The 18,636-nt window shown below is 46.8% G+C and overlaps 1 protein-coding gene across 18 annotated transcripts in view; it reads left to right on the top strand.

The window, feature by feature from the left end:
* The window catches only part of LOC110485551 (nuclear factor 1 A-type), a 310,371-nt gene that overhangs the window by 248,624 nt on the left and 43,111 nt on the right, over positions 1–18,636 (top strand). For 7 of the 18 annotated variants that reach the window (XM_036946510.2, XM_036946569.2, XM_090185153.1 and 4 more), the window contains one exon: positions 4,367–4,504. The exons of the other annotated variants lie outside the window; for them this stretch is intronic. In XM_036946510.2, coding sequence (XP_036802405.1) covers positions 4,367–4,504 — 138 coding nt within the window. The remainder of the gene's footprint in view (positions 1–4,366; positions 4,505–18,636) is intronic. 18 annotated transcript variants of the gene reach the window in all.

Below are 18,636 nucleotides of genomic sequence, written 5' to 3'. Positions count from 1 at the left end.
TGTGTGTGTCTGTCTGTGTAACCTTCTGTTCTGTGTCCTTTCCACAGTATCTGTATGGCCTCATCTGTTTGTATTGAAAGCACCCAACCCATCCTCCAACCTGCCCCCACGTCAAAGAAGTTGCCCCTAACTGGTCCAAGATCAGATTTATTTACCTAATGGTTAAGGCTAAAACTAGGTAATTTGATCCTGTGCTTAGGGGGAACTTCTACAAACTCAGTTTGATCGAGCAGTCTTCCTCAGAAACCCCTCTTTTATCCAAGGGAGGCCAATGACCAGTCAGTCATAGGGGAGAGATGTCCCTGTCTCTTCCTGTGTCTGTCTCTCTCTGTATCTCCCTCTCTCACTCGCCTGAAAGGGGGAAGGCGTCTGAGATGGCTGGAGAAACCAAGGTTTCTTCGTCATTTAGGGCTAAACTACCACACACACTTATCACACACACCTCAGTCCCTTAACACAGAGACAGGGACCTGGACATCTCAGTCCCTTAGCACAGAGACAGAGACCTGGACACTTCAGTCCCTTAACACAGAGACAGGGACCTGGACATCTCAGTCCCTTAGCACAGAGACAGAGACCTGGACACCTCAGTCCCTTAACACAGAGACAGGGACCTGGACATCTCAGTCCCTTAGCACAGAGACAGAGACCTGGACATCTCAGTCCCTTAACACAGAGACAGAGACCTGTACACCTCAGTCCCTTAACACAGAGACAGAGACCTGTACACCTCAGTCCCTTAGCACAGAGACAGGGACCTGGACACCTCAGTCCCTTAACACAGAGACAAGGACCTGGACATCTCAGTCCCTTAGCACAGAGACAGGGACCTGGACACCTCAGTCCCTTAACACAGAGACAGAGACCTGTACACCTCAGTCCCTTAACACAGAGACAGGGACACCTCAGTCCCTTAACACAGAGACAGGGACCTGGACATCTCAGTCCCTTAGCACAGAGACAGGGACACCTCAGTCCCTTAACACAGAGACAAGGACCTGGACATCTCAGTCCCTTAGCACAGAGACAGAGACCTGGACATCTCAGCCCCTTAGCACAGAGACAGGGACCTGGACATCTCAGTCCCTTAGCACAGAGACAGAGACCTGGACATCTCAGTCCCTTAACACAGAGACAGAGACCTGGACACCTCAGTCCCTTAACACAGAGACAGGGACACCTCGGTCCCTTAACACAGAGACAGGGACACCTCAGTCTCTTAACACAGAGACAGGGACACCTCAGTCCCTTAACACAGAGACAGGGACCTGTGCACCTCAGTCCCTTAACACAGAGACAGGGACCTGGACACCTCAGTCCTGCTGCTTCCAAGATGAGCTACAAAATGTCAACATCCACCTCTCCTTTGTGCACACTCTTTTCGGAATGTCGGAATGCAAATTTAAGTCAAATCAAATCAAATTGTATTTGTCACATACACCGAGTACAACACCTTACCATGAAATGCTTAGTTAAAAATATTTACTAGATAAACTAAAGTAAAAAATAGAAGAGACACAATAAAATAACAATAACGAGGCTTTATACAGGAGGTACCAGTACCGAGTCAATGTGGAGGTTATATACAGGAGGTACCAGTACAGAGTCAATGTGGAGGTTATATACAGGACGTACCAGTACCAAGTCACGTGGAGGTTATATACAGGACGTACCAGTACCGAGTCAATGTGGAGGTTATATACAGGAGGTACCAGTACAGAGTCAATGTGGAGGTTATATACAGGAGGTACCAGTACAGAGTCAATGTGGAGGTTATATACAGGAGGTACCAGTACCAAGTCACGTGGAGGTTATATACAGGACGTACCAGTACCGAGTCAATGTGGAGGTTATATACAGGAGGTACCAGTACCGAGTCAATGTGGAGGTTATATACAGGAGGTACCAGTACCGAGTCAGTGTGGAGGATATATACAGGAGGTACCAGTACCGAGTCAGTGTGGAGGATATATACAGGAGGTACCAGTACCGAGTCAATGTGGAGGTTATATACAGGAGGTACCAGTACCGAGTCACGTGGAGGTTATATACAGGAGGTACCAGTACCGAGTCAGTGTGGAGGATATATACAGGAGGTACCAGTACCAAGTCAATGTGGAGGATATATACAGGAGGTACCAGTACCGAGTCAATGTGGAGGTTATATACAGGAGGTACCAGTACAGAGTCAATGTGGAGGTTATATACAGGAGGTACCAGTACCGAGTCAATGTGGAGGATATATACAGGAGGTGCCAGTACCGAGTCACGTGGAGGTTATATACAGGAGGTACCAGTACCGAGTCAATGTGGAGGTTATATACAGGAGGTACCAGTACCGAGTCAGTGTGGAGGATATATACAGGAGGTACCAGTACCGAGTCAATGTGGAGGTTATATACAGGAGGTACCAGTACCGAGTCAGTGTGGAGGATATATACAGGAGGTACCAGTACCGAGTCAGTGTGAAGGTTATATACAGGAGGTACCAGTACCGAGTCATGTGGAGGTTATATACAGGAGGTACCAGTACCGAGTCAGTGTGGAGGATATATACAGGAGGTACCAGTACCGAGTCAATATTGAGGTTATATACAGGAGGTACCAGTACCGAGTCAATGTGGAGGTTATATACAGGAGGTTCCAGTACCGAGTCAATGTGGAGGATATATACAGGAGGTGCCAGTACCGAGTCACGTGGAGGTTATATACAGGAGGTACCAGTACCGAGTCAGTGTGGAGGATATATACAGGAGGTACCAGTACCGAGTCAATGTGGAGGTTATATACAGGAGGTACCAGTATCTAGTCAATGTGGAGGATATATACAGGAGGTACCAGTACCGAGTCAATGTGGAGGATATATACAGGAGGTGCCAGTACCGAGTCACGTGGAGGTTATATACAGGAGGTACCAGTACCGAGTCAATGTGGAGGTTATATACAGGAGGTACCAGTACCGAGTCAATGTGCAGGGTCGTCTTCATAAAGAAGAGGACAGCAATAAGACAAATATTTTAGCAGCTAAAACCATTGTGTTTTTTAGCTGCATTTGTTTTATCATGTCTGACGTGCCGGGTATGCAGAGTTTCCACAATGGAGACCATTCCACTGGTAAATCTGTCAAGGCAAAACGAAAGCATCCAATGTGATTGGGGCATGGTCAGATAGAGCTTTGATTGGCGGTAGTGCAAAACCAATTACAGTAGAGACTGAGTATGGACCATCCAAATAATGTTCTCATGCATGCTTTCTCTACTGACTGATCTCTTAGCATTCACCACAAGGGTTAAAGTCAATCTGAACCCATTGCTCATATTAACCCAGTAAAGCCCCAGTACACACTGGACTAGGACTGTGTGATCATGCTGTGTACTTTGCCACAAGAACCTAACCTATATGTACAATACCCGAGTGGGGCAGCAGTCTAAGGCACTGCATCTCAGTGCTAGAGGCGTCATTATAGACCCTGGTTCGATTCCAGGCTGTATCACAACCCGCCGGGATTGGGAGTCCCATAGGGCAGTGCAAATTGGCCCAGCGTCGTCCGGGTTAGGGTTGGGTCGGGGTAGGCCGTCATTGTAAATAAGAATTTGTTCTTAACTGACTTTTTATTTATCCCTCACCTCTACTTTCTACCACTCTCTCCCTCTTTCTACCACTCTCTCCCTCTTTCTACCACTCTCTCCCCCTATCCCTCACCCCCTCTTTCTACCACTCTCTCCCTCTTTCTACCACTCTCTCCCCCTATCCCTCACCCCCTCTTTCTACCACATCCTTCTCTTAACCCTAGTCACCCCACGGATAAGGCATGTGTGTATTCCTTTAAAAAATGCTTGATTTTTTTCCCACCTGTTATTGTGTATGGAAATTATCAATCGCAACTAACCTCAACTCAAGTTTTTTTTTTTATACATATATATATAAAACATTTAAAATGAGGTCTGCGGTAATTTGATTAATCTCCCTATAAATAATGTAACTTAAATAGGGAAATATTTATTTAAAAGGGGGTGAATTCACACTTTTCAGAAGTAATAAAGTCGTACTCAGCTTTGTATGATCATTAAATCCAAATCATTGTCTGGTGGACTGCTATTGAAGGCCCTGAAAACAACAAATGTAATCATTTTTCTGGGTAAAATCTTTACATTTTCAAAATCGCATGTCCGCCTCAAGCAGTACAGTAGCTTATGCCGCACTCTGTTGGGCCCTGACCACTTTCCCTGTCCTCCCATTAGCCTGCCCTCCAACCCCTCTTGTACTCACTCCCCACGCCCCCCTCTCTGCCATCTCTCACCTGTGAGCCAAGAGAGCCTCCATGACATTGCCTTATTAAATTGCACTTATCAATCATTCTTACCAGGGATGCCACCGTCCACCACATTAAAGAAGTCAGAGAAGTGTGGTTTCAGCAGCCCTGTCATGCCTTCGCAGACCACTTCCTACTCCCCCCGAACGGCATTCACACATCATCATCAGCCTGTTATTACAGGACCTAGAGGTAAAGTCCCCCCTGTACCCTCCCAGTTGCCCCATTCACACATCATCATCAGCCTGTTATTACAGGACCTAGAGGTAAAGTCCTCCCTGTACCCCCCCCCAAACTCTCCCTTATACTCACCAGTCCTTTCCCACCCCGACCTTGTCCTACCTGCCTCCCCCTCCCCACCCTAACCATGTCCTCCCTGCCTTCCTGCCTAAATCGTGCCATTAAGTGGTACAACTGTCAGATTAAGTTGTGCCATTAAGTGGTATAACTGTCAGATTAAATCGTGTCATTATGTGGTATAACTGTCAGATTAAATCGTGGTATATTATTGTGGTATAACTATCATATCAGATTAAATCATGTTATTATGTGGTATAACTGTCAGATTAAATCGTGGTATAACATTGTGGTATAACTATCATATCAGATTAAATCATGTCATTATGTTGTATAACTGTCAGATTAAATTGTGTCATGTGGTATAACTGTCAGATTAAATCGTGGTATAACATTGTGGTATAACTATCATATCAGATTAAATCATGTCATTATGTGGTATAACTATCAGATTAAATCCTGTCATTATGTGGTATAACTATCAGATTAAATCATGTCATTATGTGGTATAACTGTCAGATTAAGTCGTGTCATTATGTGGTATAACTATCAGATTATATCCTGTCATTATGTGGTATAACTATCAGATTAAGCCCTGCCATTATGTGGTATAACTATCAGATGAAGCCCTGTCATTATGTGGTATAACTATCAGATTAAGCCCTGTCATTATGTGGTATGACTATTAGATTTGGGATGTTGTGTTCTACACTAACATAAAAGGCCAAAATGATGGTGTTCATTAATCTTCATCAGTCGAGACGGTTGTCATATCTATTTGGTTGACTTTAACCGCCCTGTGGTACCAATTTCAACTGTAATTGATTTATCATACTCAGAGATTCTTCTTCACGCACCACTTTCCCTCCTGAAATGTTAGCCGAACCCGTTGAGCCGAGAGACGTAGGTGTAGCCGCAGGGCACCACAATTTGGCAAACAAAGACTCGCAAGCCACACGGTTCGTTAGCTCGACTTCTCGTCTTCAAAAGAGCTATTAAAACACTCCTCAGCCTTCTCCTCCCACGGATTAATGCAGGCATGCACACACGCGCACACACACTCACACACACACACACACGCGCACACAGCCACCTGTTGATATCTCTCCCCCACAAACCACACGTCATAATAAGGGAGGCTTCTTCTTTTAATCACTGCTTTTATTATTCAATTAAAATATATTTTTGAAGGAAAAGTTGGCAGTGAAATAGAACTACAAGGTGGGGGAAGAAAAAGCTAGCGAACCAACGCGATTTGCAAAGTGGAACTAATCCAGAGAGCTTTTCTGTTGGGCATGCAGCCCCTCATGCATGCCCAGACCACAATGGAGCCCACTGCTCCCTCTCTCTCTCATCTCTCCTTCCCTCCCTCCCTCCCTCCCTCCCTTTCTCCATCTCCTGCCAGCTGTCTGAAGTCAGCCTCCAGTCTCCCCTCCTGTCCCCTCCCACGTCACCACATTTGCATATTTGACCCAGATTAGCTACAGGCCCACCCACTGGGCGCGGTGTGGGGAGGACCTGCCGTCACTTCTAGACTCAGTTTCATCTGTCCTCCATAACGATGTGCTAAAGTCACTGCTAACAGGCCTCCCTTAGAGCCCCACTGAAAGGCCCTTAGAGACCCTGCTGGGGAGAATGTCCCCAACCTCCTCCATCTCTCCTTCCACCCAACCCCCAAACTACAGTTTGTCCCCTTGGAGTTGAATGGATGAGGTAGGGGGGCATGGGGCTACATAGCTAGCCTAGCAGTCTAGTGGTGAATTAGCTGCTCGGACACTGAGAACACTCAGTACAACGTGATCATGAGAACACTCAGTACAACGTGAACATGAGAACACTCAGTACAACGTGAACATGAGAACACTCAGTACAACGTGACATGAGAACACTCAGTACAACGTGACATGAGAACACTCAGTACAACGTGACATGAGAACACGCAGTACAACGTGAACATGAGAACACGCAGTACAACGTGAACATGAGAACACTCAGTACAACGTGAACATGAGAACACTCAGTACAACGTGACATGAGAACACTCAGTACAACGTGACATGAGAACACTCAGTACAACGTGACATGAGAACACTCAGTACAACGTGACATGAGAACACTCAGTACAACGTGAACATGACAACACGCAGTACAGCGTGACATGAGAACACTCAGTACAACGTGACATGAGAACACTCAGTACAACGTGACATGAGAACACTCAGTACAACGTGACATGAGAACACTCAGTACAACGTGACATGAGAACACTCAGTACAACGTGACATGAGAACACTCAGTACAGCTTGAACATGAGAACACTCAGTACAACGTAAACATGAGAACACTCTGTACAATGTGACATGAGAACACTCAGTACAACGTGACATGAGAACACTCAGTACAACGTGACATGAGAACACTCAGTACAACGTGACATGAGAACACTCAGTACAACGTGACATGAGAACACTCAGTACAACGTGAACATGAGAACACTCAGTACAACGTGACATGAGAACACTCAGTACAACGTGACATGAGAACACTCAGTACAACGTGACATGAGAACACTCAGTACAACGTGAACATGAGAACACTCAGTACAACGTGAACATGAGAACACTCAGTACAACGTGAACATGACAACACGCAGTACAACGTGGCACCTTGCTCATGAGGAGAAGCCCAAATAAACCTGAGAGAAAGGGAGGCCCCCATCCTACACTGCTCATCCAGGGAGTTTTGAGCTATTGTGCATCGTTCTCTGTAGCAGTCAGAGAGAGAGGCTCATTGTAACACCCTGCTGTCTTTGAGGCTTTGACACTGGTGCCCTGATGTCTCCATTTATTTGATGTATTAAACCTTGTATTTTACCAGGCAGGTCAGATCCATTTCAAACCTTCCCCTTTACCACTTTGTGGAGTTTTTTACAAGTGCACAATGCAAACATAATGATGTTATAATGTTATGCTCATGGAATATGCTGAACTCCCATGGTATTTTGACAGCTCTCCTATCATAATCATTCATTCATAGATCATTCAAATGTTTAAGTGTTGCTCTGCATTGACAGGGCTTTCCTAGCCAGGTTAAAGCAGACTGAATGCTGCACTCACCAGGTAATGGTGACCAGGTTAGTTTAACCAGGCTAGTTTAACCAGGTTAGTTTAACCAGGCTAGTTTAACCAGGCTAGTTTAACCAGGTTAGTTTAACCAGGCTAGTTTAACCAGGCTAGTTTAACCAGGTTAGTTTAACCAGGCTAGTTTAACCAGGCTAGTTTAACCAGGTTAGTTTAACCAGGCTAGTTTAACCAGGCTAGTTTAACCGGGTTATTTTAACCAGGCTAGTTTAACCAGGCTAGTTTAACCAGGTTAGTTTAACCAGGTTAGTTTAACCAGGTTAGTTTAACCAGGCTAGTTTAACCAGGCTAGTTTAACCAGGCTAGTTTAACCAGGTTAGTTTAACCAGGCTAGTTTAACCAGGCTAGTTTAACCAGGCTAGTTTAACCAGGCTAGATTAACCAGGTTAGTTTAACCAGGTTAGTGTAACCAGGCTAGTTTAACCAGGCTAGTTTAACCAGGCTAGATTAACCAGGTTAGTTTAACCAGGTTAGTGTAACCAGGCTAGTTTAACCAGGCTAGTTTAACCAGGTTAGTTTAACCAGGTTAGTGTAACCAGGCTAGTTTAACCAGGCTAGTTTAACCAGGCTAGTTTAACCAGGCTAGTTTAACCAGGTTAGTGTAACCAGGCTAGTTTAACCAGGCTAGTTTAACCAGGTTAGTTTAACCAGGCTAGTTTAACCAGGCTAGATTAACCAGGTTAGTTTAACCAGGTTAGTGTAACCAGGCTAGTTTAACCAGGCTAGTTTAACCAGGTTAGTGTAACCAGGCTAGTTTAACCAGGCTAGTTTAACCAGGTTAGTGTAACCAGGCTAGTTTAACCAGGCTAGATTAACCAGGTTAGTTTAACCAGGTTAGTGTAACCAGGCTAGTGTAACCAGGCTAAGGGTGCCCCCAGGACCAGTACTTTGAATGCTAAAAAGAAGAAGAGCGGAGGAGAAAATGAAGCAGTGAAAATGGGTGATTGAGGAGAGGAGCAGACCCCTCCCCCTTCGCATGCTAAAAGCCTTTTTGAACTTGTTAGTTGAAAAGCTGAAACATGGGCGTAAAACTTTGTTTACTCCCAATTCCTCCCCTGGAGAACATTCACCACAGTGTAAATGCGGAACAGGGCACGTTGTCCAAGGCTATTTACAGTAAGTCATATGGAATTGTTATGCAAAACACTTTAGTTCTGGTCACCCCTTTTTTTTTGAAGAAACATTCCTAATTGACTCTGACCATTTGCATAATTGACCTTGGCGGACCCTTCTTGGACTGGTTGGCAGGGTGGGACAGGAGCTGGTGAGTAGCCAGAAAGGCAGCGAGCAGTCAGAAAGGAAGTCTATACGGCAAGTACTGGATGGGATAAGTGATGGTGATCTAGTGACTAGGGGTACGTCCAAAATGGCATCCTATTCTCTGTACTCTATATAGTGCATCCTTGTTCCCCGGTCGAAAGTAGTGCACTTCATAGGGAATAGGGTGCCATCTTGACTCAGTCTAAGTGACATGTGAATGATAGTGCTGCTGTAGAGCTTGTTGAGACCGGAGGGGTGGTGTGGAAACACAAATGATTGATTATGATCGGAATGGGGGACGCAGGACCTCCCTTATGTCCTGTGTGTGTGTGTGTGTGTGTTTGTGTGTTGGGGGGCGGGGGGTCTGCATGTGTCAGGGAGGGTTTCATTATTACACTTGTCAGGTGCTGCCTGCAGAGTGACTTGTTAAAATGTTCCTGTCTCCCTGTACTCTTTACTGTACACTAGATAAATGTAGCTCAACCAGTCCAGGCCACATCTCTAGCAAGGGCTCCCTAAGACAGCATGTGGGCTGTAGCAACCCATAACACGGTGCTACGTTAACACAGCCTGATACTTCACATACCTGAACATGACTTATGGCTGAAAGAAGTGAGTGAAGGTTTACCAGGGTTGAGGAATGGTTTCACTGTTCTTCAACAAGACATTGTACAATTGGCAGCAACAAGCTGAATTGCGAGCGCAACTTACATTTTAAAATTGGCAATACTAACTTAGATGTGTTGTTAATTTGGCCTGTGGTGATCAAATGGCCTCTCTACACTGCTGCTTCACTGTAACCAGCTAGACAACAGTTGAACCAGTGAACTGGAGAGAAAGAAGAGAGGGTGAGAGAGAGAGAGAGAGGGTGATAGAGAGAGCGGGTGAAAGAGAGAGAGGGTGAGAGAGAGGGTGAGCGAGAGAGGGTGATAGAGAGGGTGAGAGAGAGAGAATGTGACACAGAGAGAGAGAGAGAGAGGGAGAGAGAGGGTGAGAGAGAGAGTGTGACACAGAGAGAGAGAGAGAGAGAGAGATGGAGAGAGAGGGTTAGAGAGAGGGTGAGAGAGAAAAAAGAGAGAGGGTGAGAGAGAGAGAGAGTGAGATAGAGGGTGAGAGATAGAGGGTGAGAGAGAGAGGGAGAGAGAGAGAAAGAAAGAGAGGAGAGAGTGGGTGAGAGAGAGAGAAATGGTGAGAGAGAGAGGGAGAGGGTGAGAGAGAGAGTATTATAGAGTGGATGAGAGAGGGTGAGAGAGAAAGGGTGATAGAGGGAGAGAGGGTGAAAGAGAGGGTGAGAGAGAGAGGGTGATAGAGAGGGTGAAAGAGAGAAAGGGAGTGAGAGAGAGAAAGGGAGAGTGTGAGAGAGAGAGAGGGTGAGAGAGAGAGGTTGAGAGATAGAGAGAGGGTGAAAGAGAGAGAGGGTGAGAGAGAGAAAGAGGGGGAGAGAGAGAAAGGGAGAGTGTGTGAGAGAAAGAGGGTGACAAAGAGAGTGAGAGAGAGAGAGGAGGGAGAGAGGGTGAAGAGATCGAAAGAGAGGAAGAGAGAGAAAGGGAGAGTGTGACAGATAGAGAGAGGGGAGGTGACAGATTGAGATAGAGAGTGACAGAGAGGCAGATAGAGAGGGAGAGAGGGTGAGAGAGAGAGTATTATAGAGTGGATGAGAGAGGGTGAGAGAGAAAGGGTGATAGAGGGAGAGAGGGTGAAAGAGAGGGTGAGAGAGAGAGGGTGATAGAGAGGGTGAAAGAGAGAAAGGGAGTGAGAGAGAGAAAGGGAGAGTGTGAGAGAGAGAGAGGGTGAGAGAGAGAGGGTGAGAGATAGAGAGAGAGAGGGTGAAAGAGAGAGAGGGTGAGAGAGAGAGGGTAATAGAGAGAGAGGGTGAGAGAGAGAAAGAGGGGGAGAGAGAGAAAGGGAGAGTGTGTGAGAGAAAGAGGGTGACAAAGAGAGTGAGAGAGAGAGAGGAGGGAGAGAGGGTGAAGAGATCGAAAGAGAGGAAGAGAGAGAAAGGGAGAGTGTGACAGATAGAGAGAGGGGGGGTGACAGATTGAGATAGAGAGTGACAGAGAGGCAGATAGAGAGGGAGAGAGGGTGAGAGAGAGAGTATTATAGAGTGGATGAGAGAGGGTGAGAGAGAAAGGGTGATAGAGGGAGAGAGGGTGAAAGAGAGGGTGAGAGAGAGAGGGTGATAGAGAGGGTGAAAGAGAGAAAGGGAGTGAGAGAGAGAAAGGGAGAGTGTGAGAGAGAGAGAGGGTGAGAGAGAGAGGGTGAGAGATAGAGAGAGAGAGGGTGAAAGAGAGAGAGGGTGAGAGAGAGAGGGTAATAGAGAGAGAGGGTGAGAGAGAGAAAGAGGGGGAGAGAGAGAAAGGGAGAGTGTGTGAGAGAAAGAGGGTGACAAAGAGAGTGAGAGAGAGAGAGGAGGGAGAGAGGGTGAAGAGATCGAAAGAGAGGAAGAGAGAGAAAGGGAGAGTGTGACAGATAGAGAGAGGGGGGGTGACAGATTGAGATAGAGAGTGACAGAGAGGCAGATAGAGAGGGAGAGAGGGTGAGAGAGAGAGTATTATAGAGTGGATGAGAGAGGGTGAGAGAGAAAGGGTGATAGAGGGAGAGAGGGTGAAAGAGAGGGTGAGAGAGAGAGGGTGATAGAGAGGGTGAAAGAGAGAAAGGGAGTGAGAGAGAGAAAGGGAGAGTGTGTGAGAGAGAGAGGGTGAGAGAGAGAGGGTGAGAGATAGAGAGAGGGTGAAAGAGAGAGAGGGTGAGAGAGAGAGGGTAATAGAGAGAGAGGGTGAGAGAGAGAAAGAGGGGGAGAGAGAGAAAGGGAGAGTGTGTGAGAGAAAGAGGGTGACAAAGAGAGTGAGAGAGAGAGAGGAGGGAGAGAGGGTGAAGAGATCGAAAGAGAGGAAGAGAGAGAAAGGGAGAGTGTGACAGATAGAGAGAGGGGGGGTGACAGATTGAGATAGAGAGTGACAGAGAGGCAGATAGAGAGGGAGAGAGGGTGAGAGAGAGAGTATTATAGAGTGGATGAGAGAGGGTGAGAGAGAAAGGGTGATAGAGGGAGAGAGGGTGAAAGAGAGGGTGAGAGAGAGAGGGTGATAGAGAGGGTGAAAGAGAGAAAGGGAGTGAGAGAGAGAAAGGGAGAGTGTGAGAGAGAGAGAGGGTGAGAGAGAGAGGGTGAGAGATAGAGAGAGAGAGGGTGAAAGAGAGAGAGGGTGAGAGAGAGAGGGTAATAGAGAGAGAGGGTGAGAGAGAGAAAGAGGGGGAGAGAGAGAAAGGGAGAGTGTGTGAGAGAAAGAGGGTGACAAAGAGAGTGAGAGAGAGAGAGGAGGGAGAGAGGGTGAAGAGATCGAAAGAGAGAAAGGGAGAGTGTGACAGATAGAGAGAGGGGGGGTGACAGATTGAGATAGAGAGTGACAGAGAGGCAGATAGAGAGGGAGAGAGGGTGAGAGAGAGAGTATTATAGAGTGGATGAGAGAGGTTGAGAGAGAAAGGGTGATAGAGGGAGAGAGGGTGAAAGAGAGGGTGAGAGAGAGAGGGTGATAGAGAGGGTGAAAGAGAGAAAGGGAGTGAGAGAGAGAAAGGGAGAGTGTGAGAGAGAGAGAGGGTGAGAGAGAGAGGGTGAGAGATAGAGAGAGAGAGGGTGAAAGAGAGAGAGGGTGAGAGAGAGAGGGTAATAGAGAGAGAGGGTGAGAGAGAGAAAGAGGGGGAGAGAGAGAAAGGGAGAGTGTGTGAGAGAAAGAGGGTGACAAAGAGAGTGAGAGAGAGAGAGGAGGGAGAGAGGGTGAAGAGATCGAAAGAGAGGAAGAGAGAGAAAGGGAGAGTGTGACAGATAGAGAGAGGGGGGGTGACAGATTGAGATAGAGAGTGACAGAGAGGCAGATAGAGAGGGAGAGAGGGTGAGAGAGAGAGAAAGAGAGGGAGAGAGAGAAAGGGAGTGTGAGAGACAGAGAGAGAGAGAGAGGGTGACAGAGAGACAGATAGAGAGACAGATAGAGAGAGAGAGAGAGGGAGAGAGGGTGAGAGAGAGAGAAAGAGAGGGAGAGAGAGAAAGGGAGAGTGTGTGTGAGAGAGAGAGAGAGAGAGAGAGCGATAGATAGAGAGAGAGAGAAGAAAATAATTTGAAAACAAACCCAATTTTGATAAACTCCCATATCTACTGGGTGAAATAACACAGTGTGCGGTCACAGCAGCAAGATTTATGACCTGTTGCCACAAGAAAAGGGCAACCAGTGAAGAACACACACCATTGTAAATACAACCCATATTTATGCTTATTTATTTTATCTTGTGTCCTTTAACCATTTGTACATTGTTACAACACTGCATATATATAATATAACATTTGTAATGTCTTTATTGTTTTGAAACTTCTGTATGTGTAATGTTTACTGTTAATTTTAATTGTTTATTTTATTGTTTATTTCACTTTTGTATATTATCTACCTCACTTGCTTTGGCAATGTTAACACATGTTTCCCATGCCAATAAAGCCCCTTGAATTGAATTGAATTGAGACAGAGAGAGGTAGAGAGGGAGAGGTTGACAGAGAGAGATGGAGAGAGGGAGAGAGAGGGTGACACAGAGAGAGAGAGAGAGAGAGGGAGAGAGAGAGAGATAGAGAGAGAGAGGGTGACAGAGAGATAGAGAGGGTGACAGAGAGAGAGAGGGTGACAGAGAGAGAGAGAGAGAGGGTGACAGAGAGAGAAAGAGGGAGAGGTTAACAGAGAGAGAGAGAGAGAGAGGTTAACAGAGCGAGAGAGAGGGTGACAGAGAGAGAGAGAGAGGGTGACAGAGAGAGAGAGAGAAAGAGAGGGAGAGGTTGACAGAGAGAGAGAGAGAGAGAGAGAGAGAGAGAGAGAGAGAGAGGGAGAGGTTGACAGAGAGAGAGAGAGAGAGAGAGAGAGAGGGTGACAGAGCGGGAGGAGGAGTGACTGGGAAAGGGTGTGTCTGTCTCTGTGAGGTCAGTGTGGTTCTCTGTCCTGCCTGCAGCCACTGCAGCAATGCCTCAGCAAACACAGTAATTATTCAGTAGAGGAGTCTGGACACTCCACTCCTACACCTGTGTGTGTGTGTGTGTGTGTGTGTGTGTGTGTGTGTGTGTGTGTGTGTGTGTGTGTGTGTGTGTGTGTGTGTGTGTGTGTGTGTGTGTGTGTGTGTGTGTGTGTGTGTGTGTGTGTGTGTGTGTGTGTGTGTGTGTGTGTGTGTGTGTGTGTGTGTGTGTGTGTGTGTGCGTGTGTCCAAAAGTCCATTCCATCCCGCCAAACAAAAGGGACATGAAAAGACGGAGCATGCCAAAAAGGAGGGGTCTCTCTCTGTCCCGCACTGTCTCAGGCTGGAAAGCAATTGAGGAAGGGCACAGGGAGACTGCATCCTAAATGGCACACTATCCTAAATAGTTTCCAGTCAGACTTTATTGAGGCTGTAAGTGTTGCACTACATTTGACCAGGGCCAGTTTCCAGACTCTGTTGAGGCTTTGTGTAGTGCATTATATAGGAAACAGGTTGCCATTTGGGACATACGCAGAGAGAGAGCCGTGGTTCATTCTATTATTACTGTAAATGCAATGGCCATATAGCGGCATGGCGATAGAGGATCGTGCCCTAGTTTCCAGTCAGCCTCTATTGATAGAGCCATAAATCACAGCAAAGTTAAGTGAATTACTGCAGCAGGGAGCTGGGGCTTTGATAATGTTTATGTGGTTTCAGCTCACCATCTCTCTCTCTCTGCTTCTCTCTCATTCTGAGCTCACCATCTCTCTCTCTCTGCTTCTCTCTCATTCTGAGCTCACAATCTCTCTCTCTCTCTCTCTGCTTCTCTCTCATTTTGAGATCACCATCTCTCTCTCTGCTTCTCTCTCATTCTGAGCTTACCATCTCTCTCTGCTTCTCTCTCATTCTGAGCTCACCATCTCACCCTCTGCTTCTCTCATTCTGAGCTCACCATCTCTCTCTCTCTCTCTCTCTGCTTCTCTCTTTCTGAGCTCACCATCTCTCTCTCTGCTTCTCTCTCATTCTGAGCTCACCATCTCTCTCTCTCGCTGCTTCTCTCTCATTCTGAGCTCACCATCTCTCTCTCTCTCTGCTTCTCTCTCATTCTGAGTTCAACATCTCTCTATCTCTTTCTCTGCTTCTCTCTCATTCTGAGCTCACCATCTCTCTCTCTGCTTTTCTCTCATTCTGAGCTCACCATCTCTCTCTCTTTCTCTCATTCTGAGCTCACCATCTCTCTCTCTCTCTCTGCTTCTCTCTCATTCTGAGCTCACCATCTCTCTCTCTGCTTCTCTCTCATTCTGAGCTCACCATCTCTCAGCTTCTCTCTCATTCTGAGCTTACCATCTCTCTCTCAGCTTCTCTGTCATTCTGAGCTCACCATCTCTCTCTCTGCTTCTCTCTCATTCTGAGCTCACCATCTCTCTCTCTCTCTCTCTCTCTCTGCTTCCCTCTCATTCTGAGCTCACCATCTCTCTCTCTCTCTCTGCTTCCCTCTCATTCTGAGCTCACCATCTCTCTCTCTCTCTCTCTGCTTCCTCTCTCATTCTGAGCTCACCATCTCTCTCTCGCTGCTTCTCTCTCATTCTGAGCTTACCATCTCTCTCTCAGCTTCTCTGTCATTCTGAGCTCACCATCTCTCTCTCTGCTTCTCTCTCATTCTGAGCTCACCATCTCTCTCTCGCTGCTTCTCTCTCATTCTGAGCTCACCATCTCTCTCTCTCTCTCTCTCTCTCTGCTTCCCTCTCATTCTGAGCTCACCATCTCTCTCTCTCTCTCTGCTTCCCTCTCATTCTGAGCTCACCATCTCTCTCTCTCTCTGCTTCTCTCTCATTCTGAGCTCACCATCTCTCTCTCGCTGCTTCTCTCTCATTCTGAGCTCACCATCTCTCAGCTTCTCTCTCATTCTGAGCTCACCATCTCTCTCTCTCTTTGCTTCCCTCTCATTCTGAGCTCACCATCACTCTCTCGCTGCTTCCCTCTCATTCTGAGCTCACCATCTGTCAGCTTCTCTCTCATTCTGAGTTTACCATCTCTCTCATACTCTCATACTTTCTCTCTCTCTCTCTCTCTCTCTCTCTCTCTCTACCTCTATCTCTCTCTACCTCTATCTCTCTCTACCTCTCTCTCTACCTCGCTCTCTACCTCTCTCTCTTTCTCCGTGTATTTCTCTGTGTGTGTATGTTCCTCTCTCTCTCTCAATTCAATTCAATTCAAGGGCTTTATTGGCATGGGAAACATGTGTTAACATTGCCAAAGCAAGTGAGGTAGACAACATACAAAGTGAAAATATAAAGTGAAAAACAAAAAAAATTAACAGTAAACATTACACATACAGAGGTTTCAAAACAGTAAAGACATTACAAATGTCATATTATATATATATATACAGTATTTTAACAATGTACAAATGGTTAAAGGACACAGGATAAAATAAATAAGCATAAATATGGGTTGTATTTACAATGGTGTGTGTTCTTCACTGGTTGCCCTTTTCTCGTGGCAACAGGTCACAAATCTTGCTGCTGTGATGGCACACTGTGGAATTTCACCCAGTAGATATGGGAGTTTTTCAAATTTGGATTTGTTTTCGAATTCTTTGTGGATCTGTGTAATCTGAGGGAAATATGTCTCTCTAATATGGTCATACATTGGGCAGGAGGTTAGGAAGTGCAGCTCAGTTTCCACCTCATTTTGTGGGCAGTGAGCACATAGCCTGTCTTCTCTTGAGAGCCATGTCTGCCTACGGCGGCCTTTCTCAATAGCAAGGCTATGCTCACTGAGTCTGTACATAGTCAAAGCTTTCCTTAATTTTGGGTCAGTCACAGTGGTCAGGTATTCTGCCGCTGTGTACTCTCTGTTTAGGGCCAAATAGCATTCTAGTTTGCTCTGTTTTTTTGTTAATTCTTTCCAATGTGTCAAGTAATTATCTTTTTGTTTTCTCATGATTTGGTTGGGTCTAATTGTGCTGTTGTCCTGGGGCTCTGTAGGGTGTGTTTGTGTTTGTGAACAGAGCCCCAGGACCAGCTTGCTTAGGGGGACTCTTCTCCAGGTTCATCTCTCTGTAGGTGATGGCTTTGTTATGGAAGGTTTGTGAATCACTTCCTTTTAGGTGGTTGTAGAATTTAACGGCTCTTTTCTGGATTTTGATAATTAGTGGGTATCGGCCTAATTCTGCTCTGCATGCATTATTTGGTGTTCTACGTTGTACACGGAGGATATTTTTGCAGAATTCTGCGTGCAGAGTCTCAATTTGGTGTTTGTCCCATTTTGTGAAGTCTTGGTTGGTGAGCGGACCCCAGACCTCGCAACCATAAAGGGCAATGGGCTCTATGACTGATTCAAGTATTTTTAGTCTCTCTCTCTCTCTGCTTCCCTCTCATTCTGAGCTCACCATCTCTCTCTCTCTCTCTCTCTGCTTCCCTCTCATTCTGAGCTCACCATCTCTCTCTCTCTCTCTGCTTCTCTCTCATTCTGAGCTCACCATCTCTCTCTCGCTGCTTCTCTCTCATTCTGAGCTCACCATCTCTCAGCTTCTCTCTCATTCTGAGCTTACCATCTCTCTCAGCTTCTCTCTCATTCTGAGCTCACCATCTCTCTCTCTCTCTCTCTGCTTCCCTCTCATTCTGAGCTCACCATCACTCTCTCGCTGCTTCCCTCTCATTCTGAGCTCACCATCTGTCAGCTTCTCTCTCATTCTGAGCTCACCATCTCTCGCTCAGCTTCTCTCTCATTCTGAGCTCACCATCTCTCTCTCAGCTTCTCTCATTCTGAGCTCGCCATCTCCCCCCCTCTCTCTTTCCCTCTCCCTCCCTCCCCGTCTATTTTTTTCTCTCTCTCTCTGTCTCTCCTTTCCCTCCTCCCCCTCTCTCCCTCCCTCCCTCCCTCCCTCCCTACCCTCTCTCTCCCTCCTCCCCTCTCTCCCCCTCCCCCTTCTCTCTCCCTCCGTCCCCCTCTCTCTATTTCTCTCTCCCTCCCTCCCCTCTCGCTCATTCTCTCCTCTCCCTCTCTCCCCCCCTCCCTCTCTCCCCCCCTCTCGTTCTCTCTCCCTCTCTCCCCCTCTCTCCCTTTCTCCCTCCCTCCCTCCTTCCCTCCCTCCCTCCCTCCCTCCCTCCCTCCCCTCTATCTCTCCCCCCTCTCTTTCTTTCTCTCTCCCCCCTCTCTGCTTCTCCCTCCCCCCTCTTCCCCCCTCTCTCTCCCTCCCTCCCCCTCTCTCTCCCTCTTTCCCCTCTTTCTCCCCCTATATCTCTCCTTCTCCCTCCCCCTCTCTCTCGTTCTCTCTCTCTCCCTCCCCCTCTCTCCCCCCTCTTTCTCTCGCCCTCCTCACCCTCTCTCCCCTCTCTAAATTTCTCACTCTCTCTCTTTTTCTCCCACTCCCCCCTGTCGCACGTCCCAGCCAGGCATTATACTAATAACCAATAAACTAATGTTACCTCTATTTAGAGCAGCCTAATTAGATTGTGCCGGTTACAATGAAATAGTTGATCAGCCTCGCTCCATTGAGTCTGTTACCCTGGGATACCATGTGGTGCAGGAGGACAGTGCTGTGCTGCAGACATGCTCAGGTCGGTTCATTCAACCCACACACACACGTGTGTACAGAGGAGTGCGCAAACACAAGTACTTGCGTTGACACACACACACACACAC

Source organism: Oncorhynchus mykiss, chromosome 1 (genome assembly GCF_057628025.1).
Source record: "Oncorhynchus mykiss isolate SJ-2025 chromosome 1, ASM5762802v1, whole genome shotgun sequence".
NCBI lineage: Eukaryota > Metazoa > Chordata > Actinopteri > Salmoniformes > Salmonidae > Oncorhynchus > Oncorhynchus mykiss.
Note: the sequence above shows the minus strand (reverse complement) of the source record. Positions and strands in the feature narration are given on the sequence as shown.